General features: G+C 44.5%; 2 protein-coding genes across 3 annotated transcripts in view; both read right to left on the bottom strand.

Moving 5' to 3' along the window:
- Window positions 1-4,507, bottom strand: part of PANX1 (pannexin 1) — a 43,097-nt gene extending 38,590 nt beyond the window's left edge. Inside the window, exon 1 of the mRNA XM_010988901.3 lies at window positions 3,879-4,507. Coding sequence (XP_010987203.1) covers window positions 3,879-4,059 — 181 coding nt within the window. The 5' untranslated portion in view covers window positions 4,060-4,507. The remainder of the gene's footprint in view (window positions 1-3,878) is intronic.
- A 3,595-nt stretch (window positions 4,508-8,102) lies between these two features.
- The window catches only part of HEPHL1 (hephaestin like 1), a 70,485-nt gene continuing 62,461 nt past the window's right edge, over window positions 8,103-16,126 (bottom strand). The window contains exons 17-20 of one of the 2 annotated variants that reach the window (XM_010988902.3): window positions 15,357-15,496; window positions 10,667-10,829; window positions 10,137-10,208; window positions 8,103-10,041 (exon numbers count right to left, since the gene is read on the bottom strand). In XM_010988902.3, the coding sequence (XP_010987204.1) occupies window positions 9,839-10,041; window positions 10,137-10,208; window positions 10,667-10,829; window positions 15,357-15,496 (578 nt within the window). In that variant the 3' untranslated portion in view covers window positions 8,103-9,838. The remainder of the gene's footprint in view (window positions 10,042-10,136; window positions 10,209-10,666; window positions 10,830-15,356; window positions 15,497-16,126) is intronic. The other variant, XM_010988903.3, reaches the window with a different exon arrangement.

Here is a 16,126-nt window from a genome sequence, read left to right as displayed (position 1 = left end):
GAATCCCATTCAGAGTCTGGTCTGGTGAAAAGGAGCAGAGCACACTTAGGAAGTCAGTTACTTCAATAATTTAGATCAATACTCCTGCACTTCAGAGCTTGAAGGCCATGTAGTCCAATTATGCTTGTATTCTACAGGGCTGGCACTCAGCTATTTCCTAAACTCACTCACTAACACTCTCTCTAGATTTAGAGACAGCTAGCTAGCTGGCTAACTAGACAGATAAACAGAGAGCAAGACAGACCTCAGGGTGAAAGGTGCTGCACCTCAGAGGTGACACATGTGTTAGAAATGAGTCCTTCTGTGGCACAGAACTCTGACCCCCTGCACCATCCACACTGCTAACACGTCTTCTCTGAGTCACAAGGAGTGACACTCATCCGCCTTCCACAGAGCGCTTCAACATCTCAGATTCTTCCTTGACATAAGCAAAAAGGAATTTGAGGTACTTGCAGTACAACCTATGTTTACAAGTCAAGTGAGGCAGCTTGGTCCCTCCACGATGACCGCACCTTGTAATGCCATGAACAGAGGTGGACGTCGGGGAGGGAGCCATGACTGGCTCATCAGGTGGCCCTTGTGTTAGTAAATGGCACGCGGACCCCAGTGATAGGGAAGCCTCCCTCCCCATACCAGGGACCCTTCGCCTCGAGCTGGTGAATTCCAGGCACCGGTTGGGACCTGGCAACTGCAACCTTTGTCCTGACCCGGGCATCCGACCTGGAGACGGAGGCCGGGCCTCCCTTGCTTATGCTGCCCCTCCCCTGGAGGGCCCCTCCTCCCCTCAGCCCAGCCATTCTCCAAGGGAGAACTCTGGAGACTTCCCTAACACGCTCTGGCGTTTCCTTCACCACATCTTAATTGAGCACTTGTTGTATATAAGACAGGACACAAGGCAAAGGGGGAAGAATAAGGGAGGCCTGGTAACAACGGGTCGGGGCCGACTCCCCCTCCTCCAGCTCCCATCACATAGTCTGTCTGGCCCAGTCACAATCAAGTTTAAATTGTCTCCTGCTGTGCATCAGTTCACGTGTAATTAGGTTTTTCCCCTTCTCCATCTTACCCTCTAGGCGAGCCAGAACTCCCCTGTTTTAAAAGAGCCAAGTAGAAGGATCAGGCCTAACCAGATAAGGTGCACATTTTAATTCTTACATCAATCCAACAATCAGTAGCTCACTGTGCAAAAAAGCCTTTTACAAAACAGAAACAGACTCACAGACATAGAAAACAAACCTTTGGTTACCAAAGAAGAAAGGTGGGGGAGGGGTAAATTAGGAGTTGGGGATTTGCAGATACAAACTACTATACATAAAATAGAACAAGGTCCTACTGTGTAGCACAGGGAACTACATTCAACAGCTTGTAACAACCTATAATGAAAAAGAATATATAGATATGTATAACTGAGTCACTCTGCTGTACACCAGAGACTATCACATTGCAAATCAACTATACTTCAATTAAAAAAACAAAAACAAAATGCTCCAGCCCACAACTCAGAAGTTGAAAGAGTCTCCTAGCAACTCACTCTAGAAAATTTCTGCTTGTAACTCCCCCCACCTCTGCCTCAGGGCAGTAGGGATCAACACGCAGTCGGAGCCCCAGGCTGCTGCAAAGACCACCAGCTCCTCTCTGCCCTCCTGCACCTCATCACTTCTGTGATGACCCACAGACTGTGGGCAGACAGCAAGGCAGAGCCCCTTCTGCTCCTGTCCTGCAGTGACACGACCCCACTGTACCAATACCATGAGTTCATTTGAATCCTCTCCTCTCCTCTCTGAAGTCTTGCTTCTGGCTTTATCTAATGTGAGTCCCTGCCCACCTTCACTTGCCTGATGCTCAGAGCGCGACACTGAATCACACACAGCTGAACGATGTTATTCCCTCCAGCGCATCTGTTCGAGCGCCCAGCTGGACGGGAAACTCCCGCAAGGCGGGGAGAGGACCATACCTCAAACTCCTTCCACGCACCCTCAACACACAGCAGTGCTACCCACACAGCATAAGCTCAGACGCCTGCTGGGTAAACCCACCCCCACACCAACCAAATGCCTCTCAAACAGCCCATCAGTTTGGACGTGTCTAAAGCACTCCTGGTGCAGGTGCCTTGGGAGTCCCTCTAGTATGTGCGCTAGAGGTGAAGTCTGATCACAGAGGGTAATTGGCTCCTCCCTCCGGGCGTCAGACGGCTGCTCCTCCAGGAACCAGGCCTCCCTGACGCCTGCATCCTCAGTGCCCAGCACTGGGTCAAGCCCACAGCTGGTCCTAAAGAAACATTTGCTGAAGGGAAAGATTATCTCCAGGACCCACGCTACTTGGTGGTTTTCCTTTCTGCTGGAAGCCTCAACTCCCAGAAGGCGGAGGCATGATCACGCCTGCCCAAAGACAAGGAAAATGGAACACTAATTTCTTTCCACGATGAATTTGGCAACTTCCTGCCAAGTTGAACAACTCAGTCCTGTGGATCACAAAATCAAACTAGTCTAGCAAACCTTTGTCTAGCCCATGCTTCCCTTGCCTTCGCTATTTCTACCCACACCACCGCCATTTTCCAATCTCCCAGGCCTGCAGCCTTTCTGACAACTCTGATCAGTCTCTGCCCTTCGTGCCCTAGTGCTGCTGATAGCTCCCTGCTCTCGGAAATCTCCCATCCTTTCTCTTCCGGTCTTGGAGCCAACTGTCATGCACAAGACCTCAATTGATGCCCCATCTTATGGCATCTGGCCCCCTCAGCTCCAGCTCCCCTCCTTCACAGACCCTACCTGCTACCCTCAGGCTATCATTTATTCAGTGCTGTTTTCATCTGGTCCATCCTCTGCTCAAATAATAACTGTGCACCTTTTAAACCATCAAGTCTGCACTTCTCGGTTCTAACTGAGCCAGGTCCACGTTCACTTTCATATCCCAGAAACCCTGATTAATCCTCCTGCCTCAGGTAGGACACTCACTGTCTCTCTTCTTCAAGGAACACGGACCATTCTCTGCCATCTCAGGATCTTGGCAAGGGTCTCACCTCCACGTATCCAAATCCCACCCCCACTCCAGGGCTCAGGGCCAGCCCCACCTCTCACGTAAGCTTTCCCCACCGCCAGCCCCACCGGCCTCCTTTTCCCACAGAACTGCTCTAGCCATCATACACTGCTTTCCTGTTGACTCGTAAGTATTCTCTCCTGCGCTGAAAGTCAGAACAGCTGATGAGGAAGACCAGCTACTTATGAGCCACGTGATCTTGCCCAAACCACCAGACTTTCAGAAGCTCACAGAACTGTTAAGATAAATGAGAGTTTACCTGAAGGGGCCTCGTTCATTTCACATTCCAAATAAGGTCCTCCAGGTGGAGGATCTGGATCTCCCTCTAACACTGGCCAAGAGCAATTTCCTATCATCCACAAGCCCGCAGAAAGAAAGTCGCAGTACATGTCAATTAAACGTAAGATAATGAAGGGAGAACGCACTTTTTATAGGGTACTTTTCTTCACACCCTTCATTTAGTCACTCAGGAGCTTTTCTAATACGAAAAATCTTGAGTGACTTAACAAACGTGGGGGGGGGGAGGTAAAAAGAGAGGAGACAGTTGTTCTCGGCAAATCTGGTGACAAAGGCTTTAGAATACTGAGTTACAGTCGGAGGGCAACAGGGAACAGATACGGGGAGTAGGAATTCGAGCAGGGTCCACAGGGGGAAAAAGGAAGCACGTGGACGAAGAATGTTCCAGACCATCAGGTGAGCCACGGTCCTTCCCAACGTTCACGCCCATGACGGCGGCAAGCACCAACAGGGGCGCGCAGGAAAAATCACTTCAAGCCAGAGACTCAGGCACCGCTGATAACGCCGACCCAGCCCGCCCTGATCTCGCCTCTCGCCACCCCGGGTCTCACCGATCGAGATTTCCTGCGCAAAGGCCAGCGAGATGAGCAGCAGCGGCAGCCCCACGGCGATGCACGTGACCATCTTGTCCACGGCTAGCTCCAGCCGCAGCCCCTTGAACTTAGGCTCCGAGGGTTCCTTCAGCAAGAAGTCCGAGAAGACGTACTCGGTGGCCAGGTGGGCAATGGCCATGGCTGCGGCGCGCCGAGCTCAGCCAGGCAGGCCCACTAGAGCAGGCCTGGGTACCGCCGGCGTCGGGAGGGCGGCGCGGCGCCTTCGGCCTGTCACGGGCCGGGCCCGCGGCTTTCGCTTTCCTTTTCCCTTTGCCGGCTCCCCAGTTGCTTCCACATCCCCCCAGGCTCTGTGCCTTGTGGCCCGCAGGTGTCTCTGCTGGGCGCCTGGCCAGGCCGGTCCGGGGACTGCTCCGGGCTCACTGGACAGAGCGCTGACTCCCCCGCCGCGGGCCTGGGACGGAGCCGCCCCCGCAGGTCCTCAGGATGCGCGCGCCACACGGGCCCCGCGTCTCTCCCACGCGCCGCGGGCGCGAAAACCAACCCACGAACAAAGCGTTTGGTCGGCCGCGGCCCCTCCGCGGCGCCCAGGCGGCCCTCCCGTGCGCTCTCCGCCCGCGCCGCCGCGCGCTTCCGGAACCTCGGAGGAGACCGCGTACCGAGGGGCGTGAAGCTGCCGGAAGCTGCGTCGGCGCCGGGCGGAGTGGGCGCGGCAGCATCCCGCGACCCTGGGATCCACCCCCAACAAAGGGAGCTTCCCGCGCGCCGTAACTCGGCTAATCCTTGCGCACCTCCCATCCTTGTTCTCTCCACTTCCTGGTACCTGGGATTTTTGGAATCATTTCGGAAAGCAACCTGTTACCCTGTGGACCTGAGGGGCCCCTTTTACGCCTCGCCCCCAACATTTCTGCTTGGCGGAGTCAGGTTAAAAGGAGGGGAAGACGCTTCGAAGAGCAACGGGTGCCATAAAAGCCTGTCGAGCGGTGTAGACCGAGCATGTGTGGAAGAGGGGGGCGCCAAACCCTTCCAGGAGCACTGCATGATAGGGGGACTTGGGACCAGGGATGCTGAGCTCCGTGTAGGACTAGGTCTCAGGCCTCTATTATCGCCGCTGGGTCTGCACTTCGCCTCCTGCTTTCCCGTCAGAGAATTGGTCTGGGAACCAGCAGAGGGGTGTCTGCAGGAAGCAGGTGTTGGGGGTAGAACTACTTCTGAACCACTTACAGGCAGTGGATGCTGAGAAAGAGTCAAGAGCTGCTCTAATCAGCAACATTCAGAGCAGACAGGACTTGTGAACGCGAGGGCTCCTTGCGGCTGGACTGCCTTCTCTGCTCTTTGTACCTGGGCAGGTCCGCGCTTGCAAGCCTCCTCTCTGTGCCCTCAAGTCCCATGTATACATCTCCACCCTACGCAGCTCTGCACCTGGATGACTCACAGGACTTAACTCTCACATGGGCCAGGACCACAATCCTCATCTTCCTCTCAGCCAGAACTCCAGTCTTCCCCATCTTGCCCAATGCACCACCATCCACCCATACGCCCAAACCAGAAACCTGGAGTGCCCTCTGTAACACTTCCATCTCTCCCAGCTGCCATAACCAGTTTCCAAATTCTATGGTTCCTTTCTTCTCGAAATATAGAAAATCTGATCATTTTTCTCCTCCTGCACTGCCAACACCCCAGTTCAGGTCACCATCTTCTGTGCTAACCACAGACAAGGAAGTCCTTTGCAGGCCCGCAAGCCATTCTTCCCCATGGCTGCCAGAGGGAGCTTTTAAAACTCAAATCTGATCATGTCACTTCCCTACTTAAAGAGTACATTGATTTTAGCATAAGATCCCAATTTCTTAGTATGGCCCCTGCCTGCCTTACTGGCATCATTACTTCCCTATCAAGTTCTTCCCCTGCCCAAAACTCTTCCACCGTAGAAGCTTTGCCTGGCCAACTCATATTGACCCTCCTGATCTCCGCTGGATGTCACTTCCCCAGGATAATCTTCCTTGATGGTCCTAAACTAGATTAGGTCCCTTTGTGAAATATTCTTGTGATACTGGCACTACCAGATACTGACTGTGGGCCTTGGGAAAGTTACATGTCTCTCAGTTTTCTTGTCTGTAAAGTGGGTACACCTTTTTGGCTTGAGATAAAGATCAAATGAATTAATGTATGTAAAGTGCCTAGGACAGTATATGGCAATTGATGAGAGCTATATGAATGGTGTCCATTACTGGTGCCCTCTATTTTTCCTTCTTAATGTTAATCAGAATTAGAATTCAAAGAGTATCTGTTTAACTGCTCATTTATTTAATGTTCCTCTCCTCCTTTATATGGTCAGCTTCATGAGGGAGAGTCCACACCCATGTATACCACTCTGATCTCCAGTATTTAGTACAAATGGCCATTGTAGGTATTTTAATAAGTATTTATTAAATGTCTGAAAGAATCTGAAAATGTTGAACATTTTGAAAATTGGTTAAAAGCAAGTGGCCCAACTTACACTCATTGATCCATATATTCAAGGCATATAGCAGAGGCCAGTGGTGGGCCAGTTCTGGGTTCCATGAATAGGGAAACGTGGAGTGTGCCAAGGGGGATGCACAGAAAGATGGGGTCTGGAAGAATGAGTCCATTTGTGGCAGGCAGAGCAGGGACAGGTGCTTTCCAGGAGTGAGTGAAAGGATGGATGCCTTACCCTTCTCTCCTTGTTAAAATCTACATCTCCAGCAGGCTCCAGTGTCCCCTCTTCTGGATACCTTCCAGGATCCCCAAGTTGTGATGAATCCCTCCCTTCTCTAGCCGCCCTCCCCCCCCACCAAGCCTGTAGCTCATTTTACCTTGTGTGATGGTTGATTGCATGTCCGCTTTCTCATTCAATATCAAGTTCCTCTGAGGATCCGGACAGAATCCCAGCAGTTTTTGAAGTTGCCCTCTGCTCGGACAGAGTTTTTAAAATTTAGCTGGAAGTCAATGCATGTGTGTTGAATTTACAATCCAGGCAAGAAAGAGAACTTGTTAGGAAATGGGAAGTAGAGACACCTGACACTGGTACAGGGACGATGAGGGTGAGAGAGAAAAAGATGAAGGGGTTGGGGACAGAGAAGCTAGTCTGGAGTTTTTTACTTTTTCAGCAGGCATTAGGGAGGTTTTGGAGGGGAGTAATTTAAATAGAGTTGTGCTTTCAAAAGATTAGTCTTCTTGCCACGCTTAGAGTGGATTGAATGCAGGGTGGAGGGGGAGAGGCCAGGTAAGACACTGTTGAGATTCTGCACGTAAGAAATAACTAGAGCCCGGGGGAGGGTGTAGCTCAGTGGTAGAGTGTGTGCTTAGCATGCACGAGGTCCTGGGTTCAATCCCCAGCACCTCCATTAAAAAAAATTAAAATAAATAAATAAACCTACCCCCCCCCCAACCAAAACAAGAAATAACCAGAGCCCAAACTGGTGTCGTGCCTTTGAGGACAGAGATGAATGGTACAGAAGAGAGTGGCCATTTTTCCTATTGCAAAAATCAGCTCAATCTGACTTGTGCTACGTTTCTTTGGGAGCAAATGAGAAGGCGAGAGCCTGGGTTCAACTCCTGGATCAGCCACTTACTTGCTGTTTGACCAAGGACAGATACATCACTGGAAATCTGTAAGTCTTGAGTTCCTCCTTTACCAAATAGGGGTAATATTACCCTCCTCCTTGGGTTGTTCTGAGGATTACATGCAATGGTATATGTAACAGTGCCTGCCATGTCACGGGCACTTAGCATTTGATGGCTGTCACTACCAGTCTCAAAAGTTTAGGGTGCCACATGAGACTATATGTAACATTGCTTTGTTAAAAAATAGACTTTAATTTTAAAAATTTTATTGAAATATAGTTGATTTACAATGTTTAGGGAGAGTCATATTATTTGTGGAGACATACTGTTCCTTTGTTTCATGAGGGACTTGCCCTCATGGCGCTTACCATATAAAGGAGACGAACATTAAATAAATGGGCAGTGAAACAGATACTCCTTGAATTCTAACTCTGAGTATCATTAAGAAGGAAAAATAGAGATATATTGTTCCTTTGTTTCATTTCTCTGGGATAGTTGCTAAATATCTAACTAACCCCCTGCTGCAGGTTAAAAAAAAAATTACCTATCACTAGATCTGCGGTCGGGGGTTGAAAAAAACAACACGCAAATAGCCATCTTTATAATATGTGAAATTTTATTAAAAAGAGAAATGGTATAATCAAACTATTTTGTGGTTCCATTGTCATTAAAAAAATAAACTAAGAGAAAAGGAAAAATCTTACAACTAAATAATTTGTTGTCTAGGTAAGTTATAAATAAGGCATTTATCATAATTATTATTATGAAATTATACAGCCTACACATGTATGAAAACTGTAGAATACATACTACAAAATCACATTATCAGTGGTTAGCAGGCTGGAATTCAGAATGTTGGGTACTGTGTTTCATGTGACATTCAAGCAAACTACGAACAGAACTATTAGAATTCAAATCCTGTTTAAGTAAGACTAGAGCTTCTATCAAATGACCCATTTCCCCTCACCAAGATGAAGATGAGAAAGTATGAAAGGTCCCTCCACCAGAGTATTTATTAGGTCCTACTCGTCCACCAGGACATCCAGATGACCCACTGCTGAGGCAGAGGGACTAACATCACTCATTCGGCAACAGCGTGAGCATCGCAGGGCATCTTGCCCTGAGCTAAGGGCAGTGTCTCAGTCTAGCAATAAACAATGTTGCTTTTATTAATCTTACACCTGACATTTAGGCATGTATAGAGCATGGATTGCCTGGAAATGGGTTGAGTTTAGTTGTTCAACATTTTATTTTGCATCTGAGCCTTGAAAACTGTAATACCTGTCTTAAAGCCAATTTATTGGTTTAAAAAATTGCCACTGGGACTCTCTTTCTCTTCTTTTCTCGTCCCATCAAAGGTTATGTCTTTAAGAGGCATGGACTCCAGGATTTTGTGAGACCCCCTCCTCCTCCTAACCAGTCAGCGTCACTGACGAATTCTTCCTGGTGTTTCTCACACGATGAAACTGTCTTTACTTCATCAGAAATGGAAACTGGGAAAGATCCTCCTAACTGAATGAAAAATCAGACTCAAGATTCAAGCCCTAACTCACCGGCAAAGCTTCCTTCCCCCTTAGAAGATCCCACTAAACTCTCAGGGAGCCTCTGACTCACAGTGGGAGAACCTAGCCTGCTGTTTCACAGATCCACATGCTGAAGTAGAAATACAAGTTCTCTAGTTGATTTCTGAATATAAAAACATGGCCATGGAAACATGTAAAAATGTGTAACATGAAGTGAGTTCTAAATGTTCAAGTATCTCTGCAGATTTGCGTAAAAACAGAATTTTTTAAAAATGTGTGTAACTCTGCCTTTTGCAGCAAACCATGCACAGGCTATTTATATTAAAGGGGAAAAGGTCAGGGGAGCTGGATAAAGCCCCCCAAAAATTCATGTGGTCCAATTCTATCAGCAGATACTGATTTAGATGTAATCATGAATTCCTTGGAAAGTTATTTTCCCTGAAACAACTAAGAGAAATGTCTTACATAACAGTGCTGAAAAATCAGTGCCATTCCAGTTAGATGGCTGAGGCCATGTTAACGCTTTCCCCAAATTGTCCATCTACTTTGATGGTTTGTTAAAGAGGCACTAATCTAAGAATTACAAAAGACGGAAAATAAAGGTATTTTTCAGAGAGCCTTCCCACTTCAGTGAATTCAGAGAACAGACTGAGTCTGTTTTCTCAGTCACGCCCATTCTTCTTTTCCTGTATTTTATACCTGAGGATTATTCACAGCCCACTTAAAAATAAATAAAAGCAAATTGCTTTGATGGTGTTCCAGAGGATCAGCGCCTGATCCAGGAAACCATGTCAACCTTCCTTGGCGAACGATGCCCTGGTCCAGTTTCCCTACTGAGGAAGACCAGCTGGTTCACAGTGCATCCGTGGGGAGCGCGCAGGACTGGACTTCCTGGTATGCCACCCGCTTCTTTGCCAAGCACAGGCTGAATGAGAGAATCACTGTGATGATCAGAAGGAGGAATCCGATGATGAAAAGGATGACCAAGGCTGCTTTGGCTCCTCTGGGACCCAGATTCTTGCCGAAGAAGTAGAGCTGCTCCTTGCCAGGTTCTTCTGTGCAAAAGGAAAAGGAGGCATCAGATCTCTGCCTTTCCCTGGGGAGTGAACACTGACCATTCACACAGAGGATTCAGGGAGGGTATCATTACCGTTGGAGGGCACCGTGGCTGGGTGAGACGATCCTCCAGAAGGAGACTTGGTGGAATAAGGAATCCTGTTGTCTGGATGGAGAAGATAGGTTGATGGTTTATAAACAACAGAAGTAGATTCTTTTCCTGACATGAATCGTTTCAAGAGTTTTGTCATTTCCCCAACAAGGACTGTATCCTGTCAGTATCTGGAAATCTTGCTTGGATGCCCACCGTGCTACCTCATACAGGTACACACGCTGTTCCTACCCTGTCCACCTTTCAAACTTCTGCTCACTTGTTAAGATCCAACCTGAAGCATTACGGCCTCTGTGGAACCTTGGCTCATGTCCCCAGACTGTTCATTATTGCTTCCTGCTGCTGTCACTGAACCCCGTACTCTGCACTCTGTCTTGGCAAATATCATATCCTATTTTGGGTACATGTCTCTCTTAATGACTCTCAGCTCCTTGGAGGCTCTCATGTCTCCTAGTTTCAGGGTCTACAGGAAGCCTGTGCCATCAGCCGGCATCACAGACAGACAACAGTACCTATGTTCCGAAGGACCGTGTAGGTTGTCTCCATGCCAGCATGGATGTGGTCAGACACGTGACAATGTAACAGCCATGTCCCTGGGTGATCCGCAAACAGTTCAATGGTTTGGAATGTCCCAGGAAAGAGGTCATAGACATCTTCTCGGTAAGATTTATCTATCTGCAGAAAGAAGGGAACAATAAAGATAAGAGCAGAAACCAATAAAATCAAGACTAGAAACATAATAAAGATAAAGAAACCAAAAGCTGGTTCTTTGAGCCTCATATTGACAAAATTGAGAAACTTGTGGAAGGCAGCCTGTGCTGGCCCCCAGTGATCCCTGACCTCTAGTACTCATACCTTTGAGGTCCCCTCCTACATTGTCTGACAGCTGGTCCTTGAAACCAAGAGCATATGGCAGAAGTAGATGGCATTCTACTTCCAAGAGTCTTAGACCTCTTTTGCTCTCTCCCCTTGGATCACTCACTCTGGGGAAAGCCAGCTCCCATGCCATACCCACATGGTGAATAACTGAAGCCTCTGGTCAACAGTCTTGTGAGTGATCTTGGAAGGGGATCCTCCAGCCCCAGTCAAACCTGGCGAGTGCAGCTCCAGCTGACATCTTGATTGCAGCCTCATGAGAGATGTTGAATCAGAACCAACTAACTAAACTATTTCCAGCCTAACCCAGAGAGATTGTGAGATAATAAGAGTGTGTTGTTTTATGTCACTATGTTTTGGGGTAATTTGTTACACAGCAATAGATAACTTATACAAACTTCTAGACAAAATGACCAAGAAAAAAATTTAAAAACACAAGTTACAAATTTCAGAGATGAAAGAGGGGATATCACTAAGACTTTATAGACATTAAAAAAGATAATAAAGGAAAGTTATTAACAACTGTTTATCCATGCATTCTACAATGTAGATGGTATGGACAAGTTGCTTAAGATGAAGACAACCAAAGCTCACTCAGGAAGAACTAGATACACTGAATAGGTTATCTACTAAAGAAACTGAAATTATATCTATTAAAGAAACTGAAATTGTATTAAGACCTTCCAACAAATTAAACTCCTGGTCCAGATGGCTTCATTGGCAAATTTTGCCATTTAGAGAAGAAATGATATCATATCTAAACAAACTTCCAAAAAATAGAAGAGGAAGGAACAATTCTCACTCATTTTATGAGGCCAGCATTATCCCAATTCCAAAACCAGACAAATACTTTACAAGAGAAGAAAGCCACAACTAATATTCTTTATGAAAATAGATGCAAAAATCCTTAACAAAACACTAGCAAAGTGAATCCAGCAATATATAAAAGGGACAGTGCATCATGACAAAGTAAGGTTACCCTGGGAATGAAAAGCTGGTGCAACATTTGAAAATCAATCAGTGTAGTTCACCAACAGGCTAAAGAAAATCATCAATAGACTACACAGATTAAAAGTATGATCATCACAATAGATGCAGAAAAAGAGTTTGATAAAATTTAACATCTGTTCATGATTAAAACCCTCAGCAAACTAAGAATAGAAGGAAACTTCCTCAACCTGGTAATGGGATCTACAAAAAATACCTACAGCTCACTTTATATTCAACAGTGAATAACTGAATGCTTTCCCCCTAAGATTAAGGCAGGGATCTTCACTTACTACTCATATTCAACATTATACTGGAGGTCCTAGCTAATGCAATAAGACAAAAGAAAAAGAAAGAAAGAAAGAAAGAAAAAGAAAGAAAGAAGAAAGAAAGAAAGAAAGAAAGAAAGAAAGAAAGAAAGAAAGGAAGGAAGGAAGGAAGGAAGAAAGAAAGAGCGAGCATGCAGATTGAAAGTAAAGGCATAAAACCATCTCTATTCACAGACAACATGATTGTCCATGTAGGAACCCCCTCCCCCACAAAAAAGTCTATAAAAAGAAACTCTACAATAGCTACTAGAATCAGTTTAGCAAAGTTGCAGGATAAGCTCAATTTTATAAAAATCAATTATATTTCTATAGACTGGCAATGCCAATTAGAAATTCAAATTTTAAAAATACCATTTATTCTATCACGACAACTCATGATATTCTTGGTAATAATCTAATAAAATATATGCAAGATCTATATGATGAAAAAGACAAAACACTGATGAAAAAAATCAAAGATCTAAATATATAGAGAAATATGTCATGTTCATGGATTGGAAATCTCAATATTGCTAAGATATCAATTCTCCCCAAATCAATGTACAGATTCAATGTAACCCCAATCAAAATTATAGCAGGATTTTAAAAGCTGATTCTAAAATTTATATGGCCAACATCTGGACTAGCTAAAATAACCACCACCTGATTTTGACTTACTGTTAACACTAAAGCAATCAAGACAGTGTGGCATTTAAGGAAGGACAGACATGTAGATCAATGTAACAGAACACAGAGCCCCAAAATTGACCCACATATATAGGATTGATATGATTTTGACACAGTGGGAGAAAGGATAGTCTTTTCAATGAAAGGTGATAGAATAATTGGTCATCTGTATTTGAAAAACAAACCTTGAACCATATATGAAAATTAACTTAAAATGGATCAGAGGCCTAAATATAAAACCTAAAACTATAGAACTTCTAGAAGAAAATCTTTGTGACATTGAGTTAGGCAAAGATTTCTTAGCTATATATAAAAAAAAGATTTCTTAGCTGACACCAAAAGCGTGATCTGTAATAGAAAAAAAATGATACATTGTTCTACATCAAAATTAAGAATTTCTGCTCTTTGACAAATAATGTTAAGGGGACAGAAAGATAAGCCACAGACTGAGAGCAAATATTTACAGATCACATAGTTTGAAAGGATTTGTATCCAGAATATATAAAGGCCTCAAACTCAACAAGGAGACAAATGGCCCAATTAAAAAATGGGCATAAAGTGTAGACATTTCACCAAAGAGGACTTGGAGATGGCAGATGGTAGAAAAGCACATGAAAAGATATTCAATATCATTAGTCATTAAGAAAATGCAAATCAAATACAATGAGATACCAGGATATACTTAAATGGATGGCTAAGAAAAAATAAAATAAGAACAGAAGATACCAAGTGCTGATGTGGATGTGGACAAGCACTACTGTCATCCATTTCTGGTGGGAGTGCAAAACGGTACTGCCCCTGTGGAAAGTAGTCTGGCATCTACTTACCACATGGCCTAGCCATCTAACTCCTAGGTATTTTCTCAAGAAAAATGAGAACTTATGTTCACATGAAAGCATGTACACAAATGTTCATAATGACTTTATTTTTTAATAACCCCAAACTGGAAACAACCCAAATGTCCCTCAGTGGGGGAATGGATAAACTGCAATCCATCCATACAGTGGAATACTGCTCTACAACTGAATGGAACAGACTGCTGATTCAGTAAGACAGATGCAGTTCCAATGCCAATCCTAAATGAAACAAACCTGAGTCAAAATGCTACAGACTGTATGATTCCATTTATATAACATTTCAGAAAAGGCAAAACTATAAAAGACAGATCAGTGGTTGCCAGGGGTTAAACATGGAGAAGCAGCTGACTCTAGAGGGTGGAACAGGGACATTTTGGGGGTCGATGGAAGTGTTCTATATTTTGATTAGTGTTGGTTATACCACTGTATGCTCTTATCAAAACAGAAGTGTATACTTAAAATAGGGTGAATTTTACTCAATGTAAATTATACCTTAATATAAAATATTTATGTATGTACATAAAAATTTCATATGTATATAAAATAATTTTATGATTTTATAAATTTTTAAAGATTTTACAAATTTTTAATATAATTTTAAAAATGTGGGTTGACAAAGCCAAGTTCTGAAAAGCAGCATAGCCATTTAATATGTGCAACTGTAATCACTGTAGGTTAATGCTTGGTATCCTAAACTATGTTGAATAAATACACAGAGGGGAGAAGATATTAGATGTTATGAAAGTTACTGTCTGTGCCTGTAGAACTAGAGATGTGCAAGTTTTCCCCGCAGGTTGGATGTGATTACTTCCTTGTAGACGGCACAGCACTTGAGAGGACAGACTATTTGGACCTTATCCCTGGGATTCTGATTCATCAGGTCCAGGGTGGGGCCTGGCAGTCCATTTCTTAAACAGCTGTCCAGGTGGTTCCACACGGCCAGCACCACCCGCAAGGTACAGCTGGATGCTGAAAAGGCAGAAGGCTACACGTGGTTGCGCCCAACCCACTAGGGCAAAAGTCAAGGTAAAGTTTTGGGCCCAAGCCAAAGCTTGAATTATCTCCTTTATTAGATAGGGCTATTCTGTTGGCTAATCACATAGGAAAGAACAAGAAAAGGGAAAGAAAAAAGAGAAAAGAAAAAAAAAAAAGGAAGAGGGACAAAATCCTATGGGTTTTTTTTTTTTATATATGATATTAATAGCATAACCCAGCGTGGTCAGAATTATCCCCACATAAATGCTGAGAAAAATACCTCTGAAGCTGAGAGGTTTTTTTGTTTTGTTTTTTTTTTTTACAAGCAGAGTAAAACACATGTACATATTAAGAAATGGGGAAGGACATAATCTTATTTTCCTGTTCCGTTCTGTAATGTTCAGCACTACCCCTCACAAGCCTTATTGTCAAATAACTCTCAGGTCACAATGGAAATATGTGGAATCTGTTAGTTCGGAAAGTCTTCCCCAAAGCATTTTCCTTATACTTACTTTGAAAAGAAAGCTCTCGGCATGATAATGGATGGTGTGTATGTCCACTTCACTTCCTATTCCTAACAAATACCAGTTTGTCATTGTATCTTCATTCATGATGAGGCCATGGAGATTCCCGAAAATCTTTCCATTAATAGCTGAGAAGGTGAAAAGAAAACAGCCTTTGATTACTGATCACTACTTAATCTGGTTTTAGAAATGGTTCGAGATCTTTAGGTCACCAATATCTTCATCTGCCTGACAAACGTCATGATCTCACCCACACTTACCAATCTTCCCACCGTCTTTGGACCCAAAATTCAGATTACTAAGACATCCTTATAAAAGAGAGCCAGAAAAAAGAAATAGTAGTATTGTTTCTTAAAGCTACCTCTTGGTAGCAGTACATGTTGTTTGTCTGGCATATTCTCTTAAAGAGTGGATTGCAGCCTCATGTGTGAGGTCCTCAGATTTATACCATTCTACAGTTGAGTGGACAAAAGCACAGAAAATCAAGATGTATAACTCAAAATTGAAGCAATTAAAAGGTGTTTCATTAACATTTTACTTTCTGAGACCTAGGTTGGGGCAAGTTCTGAAACCTGGTTGAATCTTCAAAAGAAAGAAAGCTTCACGTGGGCTGACCCATGATCTAACAATTAGCAAAGCAAACTCAAGCTGGCTTGACGTGATGGGGACTCACTCCTCTGATTCCTACTAAGTTTTTATTCTGTGCATCAGGACACACGAAATGAGTTACCTTCATTAAGAAGAGAGAGCATACTAAG

The sequence above is a fragment of the Camelus dromedarius genome, chromosome 12, assembly GCF_036321535.1.
Source record: "Camelus dromedarius isolate mCamDro1 chromosome 12, mCamDro1.pat, whole genome shotgun sequence".
Lineage (NCBI taxonomy): Eukaryota > Metazoa > Chordata > Mammalia > Artiodactyla > Camelidae > Camelus > Camelus dromedarius.
This window is presented reverse-complemented; position numbering and strand designations above follow the sequence as displayed.